Raw genomic sequence first — 19166 nt, 5'->3', positions numbered from 1 at the left:
ACTGCTGATTTAATTGTGCCCCCGGTCAATATCAGTGTCCCTAGTGCAACACACCCTGCAGAATGGCGACCAAGAGACTTGTCGTGGCTGGCGGAAGCGGGTTCCTCGGTTTGTGATGCCCATCTAATCCAGATCGCCTTCTGGTTGATGGTGCCGGTGCTAACTTGCTCCTCCAGGATCCAGAATCTGTAAATCTGCTGCCGCCCGAGGATGGTCTGTCATATCGCTAAGGTAACCATGTTTGCCCTCAGTGCCCACTCGATACTAGGAATTCATAATGCTAAAATCCATACCCAGTCGATCCGGTGAGCCGCGGTGGAACATTGTCACAGATTCATCAGAGCGACCAAGCTGGGCAAGCTCAGTGGAGTGGGCTAAGGCTGATCTTCTCAAACCGGAGAGCTATAAGCCATTCCTCAACAATGCCACTGCCGTTGTTCACTCTATGGGAATTCTACTGGAGGCGGACTACAAAGGTGTGGTGCAAGGGAGGGAGCCCATTGTCGGTGGACTCCAGCGGGCATTTAGCTCCTCCAAATTGGGGAGCCAAAATCCTTTGTCAAGAAAAGAAGGAGAGGCTTTAGAGCCCAAGGAAAGGGATGGTCAATTGACCTATGAACTGATGAACAGAGACTCAGGTATGTCCTGAGTCAAATTCTTGGTATTGGCGAAGGTTGCTAATGCGTTTTTTCTCTCCCATGATAAAGCCATCGCTTTGGCCCAGGAGTCTTCGAACGAACATGTCCCGGCGTTCGTGTACATATCTGCAGCGGCTGGTGCACCAGCCCTTCCAGCCAGGTATATCACCACCAAACGAGCAGCCGAGGATACCATCGCTGCCAACCTGCCGCAATTGCGTAGTATTTTCATCCGCCCGGGGTTCATGTATGACTCGAGCAGAAAGTTCACGCTACCGATCGCCCTGAGTGGCTTCGTCGCCTCTGAATTCAACTCCTTATTGGGAAACAGACTCAGTTTTCTTGGGGCCCTGGCTGAGAAGCCGCTGAAAGTCGATACGGTTGGCGAAGCGGTCGTCGAGGCATTGGAGGATGAATCAACAAGAGGTGTCGTCGGAACAAAACATATTGAAGCACTGGCAACAAAAGCATGGAGAAAAGCGATGCTTTAAGCAAGCAGGAGTGTCATTTGAGCAGTTCAAAAACAGGTTGGCTGAACCAGAAATACATGGTTCAGCCAAACTGTAAAAGATCCTGTTGACGGAGTGCTATTGCTCCAGACATAGCTCAAAGTGGCCAGCACATGTATGTTATCTCTATTTTCATGTCGCATTAGATCATAGTGCCACGTTCGAAACTGTCGCGTATCTCGGTGGTGTACTGTAAAGAGGTTAGATTCTTGGATTTTTGGAAATCAGGGCCATGGGGGGGGGGGCATGCCTTGTTGTAGAACCGCGCCAGCTTCTGGTTGAACTGCTTGTTCTTCTCGTTGATGTATGTGACGTCGGCTTCCTCATCACCATGGCGCTCCTTGCGTTTCTTCAGGCGCACTTCCTCGGCCTTGCGAAGATCGCCGACCAATCTATCCACGGCAGCACGGTCCGGTTTGTTATCGGTAAAGCCCACGCTGTCTGCGGTGGAGTAGAAGCTGCCATTCCTGTCGACTGCAATCATCTCTCCGTCTTTCGTCTCGACAATTTCAAGATCACCATTTGCAGCAGCCTTCTCAATAGCAGCCATCTTTTCCTTTTCATATGCCTCCAAGTTTGTCTGCATTTCTCGCACCTGTCGCTTGTATACCTTTCTGGCGTCTTGAGTGTAGTCCTGAAAAGCCACATCATCGCGGTGTCGTTGCTTCTTCTCCATCCGTCGATCCCATTTCTCAGATTCATCAACGGTCCAGTCCCAGGCACGTTTGCGTTCGAAGTCTTCCCCAGCCGCTTCTGTGTCTGCCTTGAGGAGGTTATGGGAGGCAAATGCATGCTTGCGCGAGAGAGTGTTCAGCAAGGCTGGGTCAGTAGACAGACGCTGTGTCTCTGCAGCAGTTTCTTTAAGATTGCGCTCGGTTGCAGATTTCTAGAAAGTCACGTTAGTAAATCAACAGGAAGTATAAAAGAAAAGCACCCGGCCTTCATCAACCAGAGTAGAAACTTACCGCCCGGGCTTGTAGGGCCTTGAATCTCTCCTGCCTGTCTCGGGCCTTTGTAGTTGCATCATCTTCTCTCTTCTCGTCCTTGGGCTCTACTGGAGCGGGTGTGTCCACGGGGGCAGTCTCCACTTGCTCGGGCTGCTCGGCGTCCTTCTCGGACAATTCCTGTTTGCGTGTCTTTGGCATATTTGAGGAGTCGCACAAGTTATGCGACACGGTGCGTCAATTCGTGGTAGACCGGCGGGGGGGTTGAGAAGAAACGGCGCCGCAGTTTCTGGCGACGAGATGACATCAACCTCACCGCCCAGGCACACCGCCAAGCAACTGCCACCCCAGACTCTCAGCCCCTTATCATGTTTATCTCCCATCTCCACTCGTGGGTCGTGCTACCGGTATTGTTGATTTAATACTCACGGTCGATTGACACTTCACCCACAATGGGTGGCCCAGCTGCACGCTTGCTCTTAAGGCACAGCAGAGAAGGCCTCAGAAATATTTCTTGGCAACCATTGACTCGCAGTGTCTCATCACTCACCAATGCTGACTTTCATGAGCCGTCCGCTTCAGAGCTGGTTCGATTCATCCTCACGGCCTCGGGTGGTTCAAATACAGAGCTTGGTGCTAACACAGATCTACGGGAAAGGTCTCTCCAGCTTATCGATGCCGAATGGAAGCTGGGGGCTCCACCTCCAGCATTGTGGTACGCTCTCAAAGGAGTATACCCAACAAGCCGAGCAGAGGAAGCCGCCCATCTCCAATGGGTGTCTGACCTCTCTGCTCTCACAAAGGTTGTTGAAAGGCTGGTCGTCAATTCAGAGGGGGCAAATTATCTGCAAATGGACAACTGCAAACTACTGTGGGCCGCGCTTCAACGTTGTCAGGTACACAGCACGTACGCTGAGATAGCCTCCGCCATAAATGATGTTGCCGCGAGACTTGAACGGCTCAAACTACCACTTCGTCCGCAACTCTTCGATCTGGGGATGTACTATGCAGCACTTTCTCTTTCAGTGTCTGCTCTCGGGAATTTTCTTGGCAGTCACCAAAAGTTAAACTCGCGGCAGTTGAGTCCTGAGGCCGGTAGTCGCATTGTCGAAGCATTGCATGTGGCAGTTGATTCAGCAATTTTCGAAAATCCAAGCTATGATACCGGAGCCTTGCTTGCTGAAATGACGGGCGAAGGGAGCTTCACCTCATCGAGTCCTTCTTGGTGGCATGATATGTTTGATCGAGCTCTCCGCAGCAACCCGAAATCATTTGCTTTATACCTCAGCCTACTTTCGACGCTGCAGAGCAACGCGGCGCTACGTGAATCCTGGGGGAATTTCCTGAATTTATATGATCCCAAAGATCGAGCCGTCTGCCACTCTGCTTACAGTGTTGTCGTTTCTCTGATCCACTCTCGGCGCTCAGAAACAGCTTTGGCATTTCTTGAAGACATATCGACACGGAGCAACGATGACCTACCATATATTGCATCATTCAAAAGTTTCAAGGAGCTACTCAAAGACCCTCTGATCAGTGAGGCTTTGCCTGATTTTGTTGGTGATGACAATTACCAGAATCTGATCAAAGCTTGCTTCGAAAACATGGAGCAGAGACTTGGTATCCGGTGGCAAGATACAGAGCGGGGCTCTGAGAGTGATGCCCATTACAGTGTCAGTTCTGGGTCGCCATGGACAGTCTTCAAAGAGCAACCTTTATTCACCATTGACGGAGAGTGCGCTGGATATGACGATGTGTCTCGTCTTTATCCGGAGCTTGAGGCACATGGCTGCTCCAAGTCACCCTCCGAACTATCACAAATTGTGGAATTGTTGCATGAACACGACGGAAATCCTCAAGGGGTCACTGTACAACCTGTGGACAACAAACAGTGGACTTCCCTACGCACGAAATTTCCATATTTGGAATTCCGCTGGTGTGCTCAACACTCACCGATTGAGTTTTCAAACTCAAAACTTCCCACTTCGACGGACCAGCACATGAAATGGACACCAGTTTCACTCGGTCTCATTAGGGCTCGGTCTATGGTCAAGGAAGTACCTCAAAGAGGACTCAGGTGCTTGCACCTAATGCAACTAGGCTCCTTGGAAATGCGACATGGGACACACGAGCCATGGCAATCAACAGGGTACATTGTGACGTGGGACCGCCAGTTTGGCGAGCTGGTCGCTCTTTTTGTCGGGACGAGTGCCGGTGTATTTGATCCTGGTCTAGCGCCAGTGAATGCCCCTTTTGGTCCTGCAATGCATATTCGACCCTCTGATCTGCCCAATGTCTTGTACTCGGGCCCTGATCCCTATCTCCGGGTTCTTACCGATCCTTACTTCCTGGATATCGACCCAAGCCCAGACCTGAGCCTCTGATGATGTGTTCGACCCAGGAATCGTATGAAGTGCTGCAGGTTTGCTGCGGGTCTAATGCATGAACTAGGAAGACCGTTTGGAACACCGGGGCGTGGAAGACAATTTCACGTAAAAGACGGACTCGATTTCGATGATGAATCGACTGGCACATGAATAGGAACAAACAGTCAGAGCACAGACATGAATTGGCTCTTAGGGCTGTATTTCTGGTGTCTTCCCCAATGCTTCGTTTTCTACTAGCAGAGATCTGACCAGTGTCGATAAATACATGGCTCTAAGTTTTATGTAGGAAAGAGTCTAGCATACCGGTGTTAGCTAGTGGGCAGGAATGTGGTCGAGTTCGCCCTAAACTTCCTAGTCTTCCTGGAGCAGCGAACCAGCCAGAGTGCCGCCGTGGTGATCCTCGCCGTCTCGGTGCACCCCGGGCCTGTGGCCCACTTTTCCCTCTTCACTGCTCATCACATTGATGGATTCCGCCACCAGAACCCACTCACTTAACTTCAGCTCGCCTCAATAGCTCAACGGGGCCGCCCCTGGTTGCAGGCCCCAATCAGAATACACCATGACACTCTGGATCTTCATCCGTCATAGCCTCGCCGACAGCCCCGGAGTTCTTCCTATTGCAAGGCTAACATCGGCGGTATCCAGGACATGCACCGAGGAATGACTTCCCACACTGGCCCTAGAAAGCTTCAAGAGAAGATCGACATCCAGTCGCTCATTGGCCTTTGATGGGTATCGGTCGGCCTCTGGTCTGTGTCTTACAACGAAAGGCAAGTCGATCATCCAAGATTCCCAGCTTGTGGAACAGCTATCCAATTGCCCAGGAACGAGTGCCCTCCGGCGCCATTCCACATTTCCCACGTATCGCCGCAGTAGCCAGCAGCAGTGGAGGCCTCTCGCAGAGCTCTCTCAACATGGCAATCGCAATCACAATCGCTCGTTCTCTCATGCTGCTGCCATACTCGAACCATTTGGGGGTGCAGGATAACCATTCCTCCTTCAGCCACATCGCCAAATCGAGAGGCACTTGTTACGTGAGTTCCATATACACGAGCTAGTGGGTATTTGCCCACTATTTGCCTAGGACCGAGCACCAGGTTGGATTCATCTCTGTACGAGCCGGTCGGGTTCCACTGGGAATTTTGACAAGATCCACCCACCCTTGTGTGTGGGCTCCGGGGAGTTGCCGGTGGGGGGAGATTCAAACGAATATGGGCGACTGAAGGGAGCTGCTAAGCCTCCTGCAACAAGGACAATCCAAACATCGGAATGTGGCCGATAGGCGCCATCTTCTTTTCTTTTTTCTCTTTTTCTTTTCTTTTCTTTTTTTTCCCAGTTCGCATCGTGGGCTCTGTGACTCGAGACGAATTTGCCTACGTTGCCTTGGCGCTTGGACCCATCCCGACCCTTTGTCAATCGTTCCAAACGCTCCAGCAGTGGTCCGCTTCTTCAAGCCATTGATGGCTGCCTTTGCCGATCAGATCTCGCAAGTGATAACGCGCACGCCACGCAGAAACGTGTGAACCGCAATCCGATGCCGAGCTGCCATGCTGCCATGCGAGGGATGACCCGTGCAGTGCGGTGGAACGTTAATTGACTTCGATTTCCAGGAAAAATGTGGTGACTTACCGACTGTTGATACCCGGTTTTTCTTTTCTCTTGTCGTGCTTCAAAGCTTGCCACGCCCCATGCACGGTCATCGTCATGCTACCGCGCAGAGCTAGACTAGAGTCGACTATCGACTATCAGAGCCCACCACCACGGTGACCCGAACGCCAATGACGCAGCATCTAGATTCCCTTTGTGGGGTCTCGGAAGATCTTTTTTTGAATGGAGGTCGTGCTTCGGGCTCTACGCGGTTGACCAACTCAACCCACCCAGAGTTCGTTTGTCGGTCAGCATCCGATCGACAGGTGTGCCCATTCGCTACTTTGTGCGGATGGACGGTGTTGGTGTTGACTTTGCCCACGCTATCAAGCAGAAATTCCGGGTTTTTACTGCACTTGGGCCCGTTGCACTGTTCCGCGGAACACAGCCCCTAGCCTAGGGACCACCAAGTATGGAGTAGACCACGACAACCACACCGGGCATGCCATGTACTACTCCACAGCCCCTGGCCTCGAACTCAAGCTCCGTCTTCGTCTCGCTTTTTCCTGATACGCCCGCAACAAGGCCATTGTACTAGGCCATGGGAATTCAAAAATTAACTACCCGTTATTTCCGCATTTCGCTCTCAGCCTCCCTTCCACGCACCGCTTTCCCCTCTCCACATCATTTGATCCATCGAGACACGAGCCACTACCAGGATTCCCCGTCCCAAGAAAGCTTCCCAGGCCTCCTGCCTAAAACGACTCGCCCCTCGACTTGCGGCGCTAACGGACTCTGAGCCCAAAGTCCGTTGACCGTCCTTCTGTATCCAAGATCCTCGGGCGTCAGTTGCTGTCAGGAACGGGGGCCTAGTGGTGTTCGTCAAGGTGCTTCCACACGCACGGCCTGATCCACACGCACGGCCTGATACACACACATCCACCGGAGCCCACAGGCCATCTTTCCCCCCTTCTCGTGGCGACATCGTGCCCGCTCGGCCCGTTCCCCCGGCTCTTCCCTTTTTCATCGCTCTCGGTGGATGCAGCGCCAATCGTAGTGTCGGATCCTGCGCAGATGGGTCGATACTAAAAAAAAAAAAGGAAGAAAAAGGAAGAAAAAAAAATCGAATACACTACTCAGTCTGCCTTTGCTCTACCCTACCCCTGTCACATTCACTTGAAGTGATTGGACCACCCGGCTAGACGGGGAGAGGGAAAGTCCGATGTGCGTTGACGATTTGCGATTTCTCTGGCTAAAACGAAAAATCCCGGATCCCAGCAAGGACAGTGCAGAAACGGAAAAAGGACAAAAGGCAAAATCAAAGACCTCTTCTACTGTACCTGCACAGCCTGACAGCGGCGACACCGAAAAACTGGGTCCCCGATGGCACTGGACTCTTGACTGTGTCTTTCCCATGCGGGTTATCAGATTCCGCCCTTGACCGCAGGCGAATCCAGGATATGCACTCGGAGACCTTTCTACGTGAGTCCCCACGGTGCTGCACGCTGACACACACATATATACAAAGACAAAAAAAAAAGGAACAAAACCCCCAAATCTACATCTGAGACACATCCAGCTCCCGCGCGGGTGTGGCTTACCTGACCGCTTCGTGGGTCGCATTCAATGCCTCAGCCCGAGCTGAAAATCCGCTGTCCGAATACATACGGCTGTACTTAAAGTAGCGCAACGGCCGCCAAACGGCGCCAGCGCGTCCCGTTCTGAATAGATGTCGAGGACGCCGTCGCAGCAATGTGGGCAACCCACCCGCGACAGGCCGTACATCGACCCGGTTCCGCGCTCTCATCACCCCGGTCACATACCCATACCATATTATCAACCTTATCCGCAACATGAGCCTCGTCCATTTCTGCCCCCCGATGTGGTCTACGAGCGCCCCGCGTTTTCGACGCCACCCGCTACACGGCTGCCCTCGCTAGGGCATCTCTCCGAGAGAAGCTTGGACCCGAGATACATGCTGTCGTCCGAAAATGCATATCCGAGTCGTCCCTCGATACCGCAGGCACTGCCGCTACGAATGCATCACCATGGCCCCGTGAGCACCGAGCCACGCGCTTATCCAGCACCCTACGAGGAAAGATCGAGTCCGATGATGGGCCATGGCCGCGACTACGCTAGTCATCATGTGCAGACATTCGACCTGGAGTCACAGTAAAGTCCCTTCCTTTTTTCGTTGTCGCCGATCGAATCATTTTTAATTGTCAGTCATCCGTCCTCGTGTGGTGTTGTTCCGCAGTCAAGCAGTTTCTTCTATCAAGATCTGCTGATCATGGATCTATCACCCTCCAAGGCAATCTGGCAATCTGACACCGTAAATCTTCAGACATAGCAACAGCTCTACGGCCTTGCACAGTCCAATACGCTCGGAGAAAAGTCCTGCGTCCTACGCGAGCAATCCACCGCCAGCGAACACTCCGCAAGAACCACGGCAGGTTCCACGGAATCCGAACTATAGCATGCCCCATGGCTTTGACAAGCTCCTTCACCATGAACCCGAATCGTCGCCTCCATTACCGCCCCGACGAACGTCTACCCAATCTACTCAGTCTCGATATCATCTCCACGTACGACAGCAACCGATTGCTGCGCGAGCATGCGGCGCAGGCGACCGGGACCGCCGCCCCGTCGATCCACCTCCCATCGTCCAGCTCCTTCTCACGGACTTCGATTCTGAATCGCAGGACGACCACGACATCCTCCAGGACCCACGGTTTACAGTAGGGTGCCTGCTCTTTCCGGTATCAGACTCCACGGGCTGGACCCACCCGCCAGATCCAGAGCAACAGGAGCGCGAGCGCGAAGAAAGCGACGGCGTGGCCCGCGCAGATGACTCTTTCTCCACACCTCTTCTCTCCGGGAAAGCCTTTATGTCTCCTTTCTTTGTGGACGCAGACCCAGACCCCAACTCCGCCCCGACACACCCTTCCTCTGACGACCTGAATCCCATCAGTCCGACTGCCCCGCCACCTCATCCGCAAAACCTGCGCAACGCCTCCAAACTTAATCAACCCGCTACGTTCTTCATCTTTGCTGATCTATCGATCCGCTCGGCCGGGCTGTATCGCCTGCAATTCCGGCTTATGAATTGGGGCTCGGTCGAGGATACGGGCCAGTCAATGCCTATCCTTGCGGAGGCGTGGTCTGATCCGTTTCGCGTATACCCAGCCAAGGACTTTCCGGGCATGCGCGACTCATCCATTCTAGCGGAGGGGCTGAAAGAGCTGGGGTTTGTGGAGTTGAAAACCCGAGGAAAAGGGAAGGGGAAAGGGAGAAAGCGGTCCTGATCTGCTCCCTGCCTTCTCTATTCACCTCTACATTTTGCTCTGTACTGCCATCTTTTCTATGTGCACTTTATCTTGATCATCATCTGGGTCGTTATCTTTTATCATTCCCGGGATTTAGAGCTGCTGTTTCTCTGGGAGCACATCTGCCTGTTTTGCCCTGCTCGGGGCTGGAGCATAATGGAACATGGGAGCTGGATGAGGCGTTTGGTTGATTTTCTGTTTTGTTGAGGATACCTCGATTCACCGTTGCATTTGACGAAATGAAATGAATGACGCTTGATGAGAATCCATAGATCACTGGCCCTTCAAATGAAAACCCAATCTGTGCCTGACACGTCATTTCAGCCACTCTCGGTCTTATTCCGACAGCCTTCACTATGATTGGGTTCCAATGCCGCGGGTCGTCTCGTTTGCGTTGCCCAACTTCAGGCAATTGCGACCTTCACGAAGGCAGCGCAACCCTTGAGCTTGATCTAATGCCTCTTGCTATTTGTCTTTTTGGGTCATTTGGATTTGCGGTTCTTAGTGCCCACTTTTACAAATCGACTATCCTTCCGATGTAACAATCTGAGTGCTGGGCATCTGCAACGCGAACAGTAGATACTACGGACTGCGCGTCTACCTCCGAGCAAAGATGGCAGATTGAATGATGCTGCTACGAGCAGCAAACATGGATACAGCCCTTTTTGGTGGTTATTGTCGACACCCAAGAAGAATATACATCTTCTTCGCAGACAGTCTTGATGCACCATGTACTATTCAGAAGTCTCAGGGCGCCATCGCGAGACCTTGTACGCAACTGCTGAACTACTGATAGGTTGACTTCGCATTAACAAGCGAGCCTCTTGATTGACTTTCCAGCTAGACTCGTGAAGACATCCATTTTCCGCTCGTGGATGTTATGATGTTTATGTTTGAAGACCTTTTTCACCTCTTGGAAAGGTCCTTAGAGCCTCCAAAGCTTCACATCACCCGCCCATTTCCTTTCTTCTTTTTGAAAGTACAACCAGAGAGCAGACTCTCACCTGATCCGATAATGGACCGGTTCGACCTATGCCATAGTGGCCTCGGAGCTTCGTCTGCATTTAGGACTTCTAATATCCCAAAAACAGTGAAGATGTTCGACTATTCGAATCAGCTCTGCCAGAAAGTCTCGGTTTGCAAACTTGGTAATGATACCATGGTACAATGAGCTGTCTATCCTGGAGGGTAGCGTGTGGTCACAAAGCTAGTGGAATGCTTCTCGCAGCCCATTCGAGAAGCTCTCTGCTCTACAGTCTCTTTTCTTCCAAGTACTGAGGATTCGATTGTTCGATGTCAATGTCGCCGACCATTTGAACTCATGCTTTCCATGACATACTTGTCATGGGCCACAGAGCGAGATAATAAACGTATGTGTCGGTGGGGGAGCCATGCAGCCTTACCTGGGAATCAAACAGATATTAATAAACAGAAGCGGCTGAATCCAATGATTCGGGCTCTTCTTCCCGCATGACTACCTTCGGTCTCTACCAAATCATCATTGAACCCTTTCCCACTAACCTATAAACACCTTCTCATTCCAAAGGCATCGAATCTGGTCCCCTGCTAATACACGGCCCTTCCTTACCTCCTGTGGACAATGTTTCCTTGTCACAGCGCAAGTAAATAAATAAACGAGGTATTCATCAAAGTCTCCAGCCTGTCCACGATGTATAAAAGACCATCATTCCAGGCCGACTTGGCGTTCTATCTGCCACAGGCCATGCTATCAATCCCCTACTCTGACATGGCTTAATGAGTTTTCTGGTAACACGACGTTCAGGGAATGACTGGAGATCCTCGAGAACAAGATGCGGAATCCAATGTTCACTGCATAAATAAATACATTGACAGCCCTTCAATGCCCTCGTCTACCGCACATCAAGCATCCTCTTCGGCAGTGTTGGCTCAAAGTCCTTGTTGTACCAGTTCGCTTTCAACGCATTCATCTGCTTTGCATAATCCCGATCACGCTCGATTTCAGCCTGGGCGAGGAAGTACGTGCCATCGAACTCATTGCCTTCTTCACGGGAAAGGAGTGCAACCATGAAGGCCGCCCTTTTCTCGCCATGCACATAGGCGAGATAGTACCAATCGCGCGCCAGTTGGCGGTAATCCGATTGCTTGAGAGTCCCCTTGAAAACACGGCGCCAGTAAGAATGCATAAAGTCGATACAGTCATCCACAAAATTTGTTAGCTCCCGCTTGCCTTCCTCTGGGCCTTTCTTCGACTCGAGGCGTGGTGCGAGATTCGGATTCTTAGCATGCCTGGCTGTCTCCTCGCGAGTCGGGTATTTACCATGGAAAATCAGGTAGTAGAAGTTGGCGAGAAAGAGACACGCCTTCGGGTTCCCTGCGGCCGCAGCTTTCGACATATTGTCTTCGTACAATGTCAGGTTATTCTCGCTCATCATAAGACTGGCCAGTTCGACTAGTGCTTCCGGGTCGTTGTATTCCGATGCCGCGGTCCGAATGGCCGATTCCCAGCCACGCGCTTCTGAGCCGGTGAGCTCTGCTTCTGAGGCCTGCAGGAAGGCATACAACCTGTACGGCGAGGGGACGCTGTCACCCGCCGTCGTATCCGTGTGAGGCGAGGGTTTCCGGCGGGTGGGTCGGACATGCGGAAGTACCTTTTGTTCAAGAAGCTCGATGGCCTCTTTACGCTTGCCGCGCATGCCGAGTACTTTGGCATGCAGCACCATCGCTGGGGGGAACCCTTCTCTGGCCAGTTTCTCCACCTCGTTCAGCATATCCGTGCGACCAGGTACCCTCGCCTCGGAGATTGCTCGAGAAGCAGCTATCACGGTCGGCATAGCCGCCTTCGCCATCGCGCACGCAGTAACTATCCACCCATACAGGGGCCGGTTGATTGAGCACAAAAGCCCAATGCGCCAGACAGCGTCAACATCTGCAACGCGGGAGTAAGCAATGCTACAAACCAACGCTACGGCATTGCGCCATGCTCGACTCCAACTTGTGACCACATACCAACTGAAATCGCCCGAACCGCGGCAGCACTGGGCAAAGACTTGTACGCCGCCTTGATCAATTTCGAGCCGACGTCCCTGAACGTTTTGTAACTGATCTCACGGGATAAAGACCTGTCTTTTCTAGCTGCGTCGTAGATATAGCCAGACTCTTTTTGGAACCTTCCAAGGACCTCGTCGACATTTCCTGCCACGGAGTTGAATACAATGCCTTCCCTATTTATGTATTGGCCGGGTGTCCGCTGATCTGCGTAGTATGGGGCCGAGTTGAGCGCTTGCTCCCGTTTCCGTTTGGCCGCAGGTGCAGGCTTAGCTTTTGAATTCGCATTGGCGTGACGGAGCGGCGTAGTGTGAAATGGTCGTGTCACTACAACGATACCGTTGGCGGAGGGAAGAGCCGGAGATGAAGCGAGGAACTTTGCGCCCGAGTTGGGCAGCACGGGAGCAGGAGAGAGAAGCTGGCGGAGCTGAAGCCATTGCCGGAGTGCTGGCGATAGCTTCGGCATGGCGGGCGCATGCAGGGAGGTGAGTGAGGTGTAGAGAGAGGCGGTTAGGTGGGAAGTTGGAAAAAGCGCGGAGGTCGGAGTTCTTGGTCCTTCCGCCGCCTACTCGCGACACCTACAATACAGGTTACTGCGCACTATTGATCCACCCAATCGTCTTACAAAGTACAAGAGGCCCAATGCATTAAAAAAAATTGGGACATGCTCAATGCATCAACTAACCAAAATTGAGCCCTCTATACCAGACGGGTCCATAACACAATGCGTATAATGTACATTTGCCCTCCACAGCCAGGGCCAAGACAACGCTCAAGGATATCCTCGAAGCCAAAAATTCCCCCCAATTGCTCAAGTCTTGCAAGGGAGCTGAAATAAAGATGAGAGAGCAGAGAAGACAGCTCCGTCCGCATTCAAATACCTCCATCCCGTTTGTCGCTGAAAACTTCCTTTCGCCACTTTTTTACTCCATAATAGCTTTCGCGCCCAGACCCTTGAGGGTCTCAATGATCTTCTCGGCCTCCTCTTTCGGCACAGACTCCTTCAGGACCTTGGGGGCAGCCTCGACGAACTTCTTGCTGTCCACCAACGACAGGCCGAGCATGTTCTTGATCTCCTTGATAACCTTGGGCTTGGCGGCGGCATCGAACGACTCGAGCTTCAGGTTGAACAGGGTCTTCTCGGCGGCAGCCGGAGCAGCCTCCTCTTCCTCGACGGGGGCGGCAGCAGCACCAGGAGCGGCACCGGCGGCCATGGCGAATCCGCCAACGGGGAGATCGGGGATGTTCAGACGGGTCTATTCATACTATGTTAGCAATTTGCAACATAATGGCTCCTGGCTGAATATATCGACAACGAGATAGGAATTGGCACGCCACGAAAGCATGCATCGGCGAATCAATCCATGATACCACGCACCTTCAGGCTGGAAACAAGGTCGGCGGTCTCAAGCAGGGTCAATTGGCTGATCTGGTCGACGATCTGGGTAATCTTGGGGTTTGTGGGAGCAGCAGCAGCAGCCTCCGTGGACTCCCATCGCCGGCTACTGGGTGTGCGGGCTGTGGGCAGATATGTAGTCGCGATGCGCAGGGAGGACGGGCGGACGGCGCCGGAGAGGTGTCGGCAGCTGCGGGCTGCGGTCTGAATTGGGAGGGACATGGTGGAAGCGTGAGCAAGGCTCGGAGCAAAAGAGAGTCAAATAAAATACAACGTGGAGGGAAAGGAAGAAACGGCTCAATCGCGATACGGACGAAGAGAATGGTAAGAGTTTCGGGGAAAATCTGGGTGTCACGTGGATTGGGCTTATGTAATTCCATACGATCTCCCCGGACATCCATGGGAGTCGATAGGAAAATAAATGATCGGTGATAATCCATAACAATTGGAAACTGAATATGATATAATCAAGTGAAATATTCGACGTCTCCAGCAGAATCTTGGCTTGATGTTATAAACTTCCCACAGCAACAACTGAACAAGAAAAGTGGGTTTCTGGTCTGGACCTGGAGACAATGCTCTAGAAAAGAAAAGGAAGACTACATGTTTGACCATAATGGATGGATGTATTATCATACTCAGCTATACACACCAGGCAACTTTTTTCGTGATATCGTACGGAAATCTATCCCCGTCCAAACGGTCTCGAAGCCCAATCCATGTTCCACGTCTCACGTTAAGCGCATTTAATCCTCATCCCAGTTCGGGTTGGGGCCAGGTGGTTTGGGCCCACCTGCCTGGCGAGCGACGATGATCTGGTCGACGCTCAGGACAGTCCGGGCAGCCTCACTAGCCAGGCGGATAGCCCAACTCTTCGAGGCCATCAGATCAAGAATGCCGTCCTCGACGGCATCCAGGGTCCCGTCGGACGAGCCGATCTCCAGGTCCACACCGGTGGTCCAGAAAGGTTCCTCCTCGTCAGAGGAGCTGCCATCTTCTTCCCCTTCAGAGGATGTGTTGGCGCGGTGGTGTGCGGTGTACAAGCGAGAGAGAACCTCGGTGGCATCAAGACCGGCGGACTCGGCCAGAGTGCGAGGGACGACCTCGAAGGCTTCGGCGTACTTGCGGATGGCGTGCTGGGGAAGACCAGGAGTCTTATCGGCAAAGTTGGAGATGCGCTCCACGAGCTGAATCTCAGTGGCGCCGGCGCCGGGTACCAGGCGTGGGTCCTTGGTGATGGCCTTGACGACGTTCACTCCGTCGTCGATGGCGCGCTCGACGTCATCCAAGTGGTTCTGAGTGGCACCCCGGAGCACAATCGTGGCAGTGCGTGTCACGGCATTGGAATCTTCTTGACGGAAAACGGTGACACGGTCACCACCAATCTCGGTGGTCTCGACCACATCGACAGAACCCATTTCGTCGGGCATGGGAGCACCCAGACGGGCTAGAGGGGTAGCGCCGACCACGCGGCACAGGCGGCGAAGCTCGAACTTGGACAGGATCTTGATGACGAGAATGTTGAAACGGTTAAGATAGTGGAGAGCCAGGTCACCGACGGTGGAACCAGCAACAACCACACGAAGACCGGAGTCGTAGAGCTCCTTGATGGCGACCTCGAGGCGCTCCTCCTCGCCCTTGGTGAAGTCCACCATCTCTTGTGCATTCTTCAACAGAACGGTACCCTTGGTCTCGGTCTGCGAAATGTCAATGGGGCAGCTAAACACGCCGACCTTAGCCTTGCGGGCCTGCTTGATCACACCATCTGGCTCCCGTCCAAACACCATACCCTTCACCACCTTGGACTGCTCCAAGCTGCCACCCATGATCTTGACGACCCGCACGTTATCGACGTTGAAGTTAAGAGGGTTCTTGGGCAACACGGCCAGTACGGCCTCTGCAACCAACCCAGCCAGGATATCCTCCGTGCCGGACTGCTTGCTCGCCACGACTGTCCGAAGCGCCTTGCTGAGTTCGGTTACGGAACGCATCTCCTGGAGTCGGTCGACCTCGAGGTCTAACAATGTAGAAAACATCAAAGATCAGCATCTCGTACCATATGTGAGCTTAAAAGCCGCCCATTTACAATGGAGACGATGGAAAAGGAAACATACCCTCTAGCACCTTCAACGCATAGTTCTGCGCCTTCTCGTATCCGGACACAATATCACTCGTCTTCAATCCCAACCGAATAAGCTCCTCCGCCTTCTTCAGCAACTCGCCGGCGAGGACGATAACCAGGTTGGTTCCGTCACCCATCTCAGCATCCTGCTGCTGGCTGGCCATGACAAGCAGCTTGGCGGCGGGGTGCACAACATCCAGCTCACGCAGAATTGTTGCCGCGTCGGAAGTCAGAATCATTTTCTGCAGGTGGTTGATAACGATCTTGTTGCGGCCGTAGGGGCCCAGGGAGGTCTGGACGGTCTGCGAGATGGCCTGGCAGGCCTCGATGTTGCGGATCACGGCTCCATCTTCGGCGTCGTGGCTAGATTGGGGCTGTTAGCAGGCGTACTTTCGCGTGCAATGCTTCCCGGTGTGAGCAGATAAGGAGGCGGGTAGTCTGCTGCGGTAGAGGGACTCCCGGCGGCGGTTTGCTCTTACCTCTGGTACCCAGGCTTGAAGAGGCCTGCCTGGGAGGGCCCGGGAGGGGATAGCGACATTGTCAGAGGTCGCGTCCGAGTGGATGCGACTGGAATATAAGAGGGGAAAGGGGGAGAGTCGATGGGCTCTCAGTTGTGCCGGGGAATTTTTGGAGCTCAACGGGGGACGGTGGGCGAGAGGTTTGCTCCGTTTGCACGAGGGGAACTGCCCAGTTGATTGGCCGCAACAATCTACAGAGTAAATACGTCCACGAATGGAATATTATGTGTATTACGGTTCATGGATCATGGGAGATGTGGATTTCGTGTGTTTCGTTAAATCTATTGTACAATATGGCGTATGGGTTGTGAGTTTTCACACCCTCTATTGCAGGACCTTCACCATGAGCTCGGCGAGAGCGACTGGTACGCATTGTGGAAGCCAGGTACTATTCCAACGATTAGAATATTCCCAAGGTTGAATCGATCATAAATTTTGGGTAAAGAGATCCAAGGGCACACTTACCGTAGCTCGCTAGCGAACTACACCCGTTGTCTGCATAAATAGTTTCAGCTTTGGCAAGCCTATACCAAGTCAGTAATTGGAAGTTAAACGCAGCAAGGAAACCGCTTCTTACCATCCGCGAAGAGCTTCCTCACGGTTGTAGCTCTGTGAGCGTATTAGAAAATCACAAAGATCTCTGTCAAGGGGGAACTTACCGAGGGATGAGTAGACATGAACTGTGGTGGGGCTTCCTTCTCTTGCTTCTGCATGCGACCCCATCTGATACAATCAGTCAATGAACGTTGAATAAAGCATCGATCAGGCTTACAGCTTAACCGCAGCTTCGGGGTTAAAACAAGCTTTGGACATCATCACTAGGAGAGACAGTCAGCATCTACGAGATCGATGGCTTGCTGAGAAGCATACTCAGCCCCATGTTATCTGCTTCGGCCTTGAATGTTGTCAGCTAAATGAACAGCCATGACAAGTAAATTAGTGGTTCGACGGGGCTTCATCAACTGACCTCTTGGGTCCGCGAGTTCGGCAGGCTCCACATCAGATTCAATAGCAGCGAAGGAAGCTGTCCAGACACATCGAAAAGAAGCGAAACGAGAAAGACAGCACCCAGCGTAAGGACGCTATTGCTCATGCGCTCTGCAGGATGATGCGCCACAACATGCGCAATCTCATGGCCTAGGACAGCAGCCAGCCCATCTTCATCTTGGCAGATGGGCAGGATGCCAGTATAGACAAAGACCTTCCCTCTGATAATCAGCAATAAAAAGTCTCCAAGTCAGCAATGCGCCGGCTCCCAATTCTTATGCATGTGCAATTGGAAAGACAACATACCCAGGAAGCACAAACGCATTAGCCGTGCGGTCCTTGATAACATGCACTTTCCAATTCGCACCCTCAATCGGCGCCTGCGGGATAAGCCGCTGTAACACACGATCCACCATCTGCGTCAAAGGATGGTGATCCGGGAGAATCTTGCCGCGCTCGGAGTTGAGAACTTCGCGGTAGCTCTCCCGGCCCATCTTCAGTTCCTGCTGCGAGGAAATGCAGTTGAAGCGCCGCCGGCCAGTCATCTGGACGCCGCTTGCGTCAGCAATACTGGGTCAATCCAAGGCGCACAGAATCACGCTTCTCTGGATATTGTCCGTCAGACGCGTTTTGGCTTACCTCTACGACGTCCGTGTTGTATAGGTATACGCCCGAGATGCTAACGCCGATGATCACAAAGTGCTGCGGCTTCGCGCGTTGTAAAATCTGGTAAAAGAGGGACTGGCCACCTCCTCTGCCGAATCGATTGTACCTATTTTGTTGGTAGTGATGTCGCGGACCGGAAGAGAACGGTCGGTTAACGAATCGGAAACTCGGAAAGACGATGCGCGCAGGCGAGGGCTGATATGTAGGCCATAACCGGGGTGCTAGGCTTCGTTGTCGAGGCGGTATACGAGATAGCAAGAGTGAGGAAGGTCGAAGAGCGAATGTTCGGTACATGCGCGAAGGTTGAGGTTTGAGGGGAGAGGCTCGAGCTTGCGGTTGCGGCCATGGTGGTAAGGTTGGGCGCATGCTCCGTAGAGCGCCGAAGATGGGTTGGCAAAGCATGGTGTGTTAGTTCAGCATTTTGCTTGCCAGAGAAGTATATAATGATAGTCGTAGAGGTCAAAGCTGTTGGAGTGAGTGAAAATGTGAGCTTCTTGCGCCGTTCGTCAGTAGAGGCCGGCTGAGCCACACGGCGATAAGCAGCCACTTCCGGCGATAATTGCAATCGCGACTCGACCCGACCCGCTCACGACTATAAATACGCTCATTCCACCAAACTACTTGCTTGGGAACATTAGGATACGCTTGGGGAAGTCTTGAGTCCAACGTAGCATGCATGGTCATTATTCACACTAGGGGTCAATTATGCAAGGGGCTATATCAAAACAAGTTCAGTAGATCGTCACGGTGATTTCCAGTCAATGAGATAGGCAGCAAATGAACAAGAGCATGAAAGAAGAAATCCATCCCATCCGGACACCATATCCGAGACCGCCAGAGTAATTGCAGAGAAACAGATGTATGTCCAACATGGCGCCGATCCAGACAGGATAAGCAGAAGCACATCATAAACGAAAGCCCCTGGTATTATGCTGCAGTCACGGTGGGAACAAAAGTGGTATCATAGGAAACACGGGGGGCTATAAATATGAGAAGGGACAAAAGAAAAAATACATCATGAGCCAACTCCACGAGGATGGATATATGAACTCGAGATAA

General features: G+C 52.5%; 9 protein-coding genes across 9 annotated transcripts; 4 read left to right on the top strand and 5 right to left on the bottom strand.

Annotated features, from left to right (window-relative positions):
- Positions 1 to 62: 62 nt before the first annotated feature.
- On the top strand, positions 63 to 1129 carry horA (ubiquinone biosynthesis protein COQ11; the record flags this gene model as incomplete). The annotated part of the gene is made up of 4 exons (XM_056943168.1): positions 63 to 108; positions 177 to 231; positions 298 to 638; positions 708 to 1129. 4 exons carry the CDS (start codon positions 63 to 65, stop codon positions 1127 to 1129), a joined length of 864 nt encoding a protein of 287 aa, XP_056800051.1.
- Positions 1130 to 1289: 160 nt separating this feature from the next.
- Positions 1290 to 2292, bottom strand: N7459_003983 (pre-mRNA-splicing factor SYF2; the record flags this gene model as incomplete). The annotated part of the gene is made up of 2 exons (XM_056943167.1): positions 1290 to 2033; positions 2113 to 2292. The coding sequence occupies 2 exons, from the start codon at positions 2290 to 2292 to the stop codon at positions 1290 to 1292; spliced, it is 924 nt and encodes a 307-aa protein (XP_056800050.1).
- Positions 2293 to 2543: 251 nt separating this feature from the next.
- N7459_003982 (uncharacterized protein) lies at positions 2544 to 4475 on the top strand (the record flags this gene model as incomplete). Its single annotated transcript, XM_056943166.1, has 1 exon — positions 2544 to 4475. The coding sequence occupies one exon, from the start codon at positions 2544 to 2546 to the stop codon at positions 4473 to 4475; it is 1932 nt and encodes a 643-aa protein (XP_056800049.1).
- A 3319-nt stretch (positions 4476 to 7794) lies between these two features.
- Positions 7795 to 8241, top strand: N7459_003981 (uncharacterized protein; the record flags this gene model as incomplete). The annotated part of the gene is made up of 1 exon (XM_056943165.1): positions 7795 to 8241. The coding sequence occupies one exon, from the start codon at positions 7795 to 7797 to the stop codon at positions 8239 to 8241; it is 447 nt and encodes a 148-aa protein (XP_056800048.1).
- A 301-nt stretch (positions 8242 to 8542) lies between these two features.
- On the top strand, positions 8543 to 9370 carry N7459_003980 (velvet factor family protein; the record flags this gene model as incomplete). Its single annotated transcript, XM_056943164.1, has 1 exon — positions 8543 to 9370. The coding sequence occupies one exon, from the start codon at positions 8543 to 8545 to the stop codon at positions 9368 to 9370; it is 828 nt and encodes a 275-aa protein (XP_056800047.1).
- A 1892-nt stretch (positions 9371 to 11262) lies between these two features.
- On the bottom strand, positions 11263 to 12884 carry N7459_003979 (uncharacterized protein; the record flags this gene model as incomplete). The annotated part of the gene is made up of 2 exons (XM_056943163.1): positions 11263 to 12299; positions 12380 to 12884. The coding sequence occupies 2 exons, from the start codon at positions 12882 to 12884 to the stop codon at positions 11263 to 11265; spliced, it is 1542 nt and encodes a 513-aa protein (XP_056800046.1).
- A 457-nt stretch (positions 12885 to 13341) lies between these two features.
- Positions 13342 to 14036, bottom strand: N7459_003978 (mitochondrial 54S ribosomal protein bL12m; the record flags this gene model as incomplete). Its single annotated transcript, XM_056943162.1, has 2 exons — positions 13342 to 13674; positions 13797 to 14036. 2 exons carry the CDS (start codon positions 14034 to 14036, stop codon positions 13342 to 13344), a joined length of 573 nt encoding a protein of 190 aa, XP_056800045.1.
- A 524-nt stretch (positions 14037 to 14560) lies between these two features.
- On the bottom strand, positions 14561 to 16474 carry N7459_003977 (chaperonin-containing T-complex subunit CCT8; the record flags this gene model as incomplete). The annotated part of the gene is made up of 3 exons (XM_056943161.1): positions 14561 to 15831; positions 15929 to 16299; positions 16416 to 16474. The coding sequence occupies 3 exons, from the start codon at positions 16472 to 16474 to the stop codon at positions 14561 to 14563; spliced, it is 1701 nt and encodes a 566-aa protein (XP_056800044.1).
- Positions 16475 to 16792: 318 nt separating this feature from the next.
- N7459_003976 (M48 family metallopeptidase) lies at positions 16793 to 18401 on the bottom strand (the record flags this gene model as incomplete). The annotated part of the gene is made up of 9 exons (XM_056943160.1): positions 16793 to 16842; positions 16920 to 16978; positions 17032 to 17063; positions 17114 to 17177; positions 17227 to 17272; positions 17325 to 17349; positions 17422 to 17662; positions 17748 to 17986; positions 18081 to 18401. 9 exons carry the CDS (start codon positions 18399 to 18401, stop codon positions 16793 to 16795), a joined length of 1077 nt encoding a protein of 358 aa, XP_056800043.1.
- Positions 18402 to 19166: the final 765 nt, after the last annotated feature.

This window comes from Penicillium hispanicum (genome assembly GCF_028827665.1).
Source record: "Penicillium hispanicum strain IBT 35686 chromosome Unknown utg000004l_segment0_segment0, whole genome shotgun sequence".
NCBI lineage: Eukaryota > Fungi > Ascomycota > Eurotiomycetes > Eurotiales > Aspergillaceae > Penicillium > Penicillium hispanicum.
The sequence above is the reverse complement of the archived record's forward strand: the minus strand, read 5'-3'. Positions and strand labels throughout refer to the sequence as shown.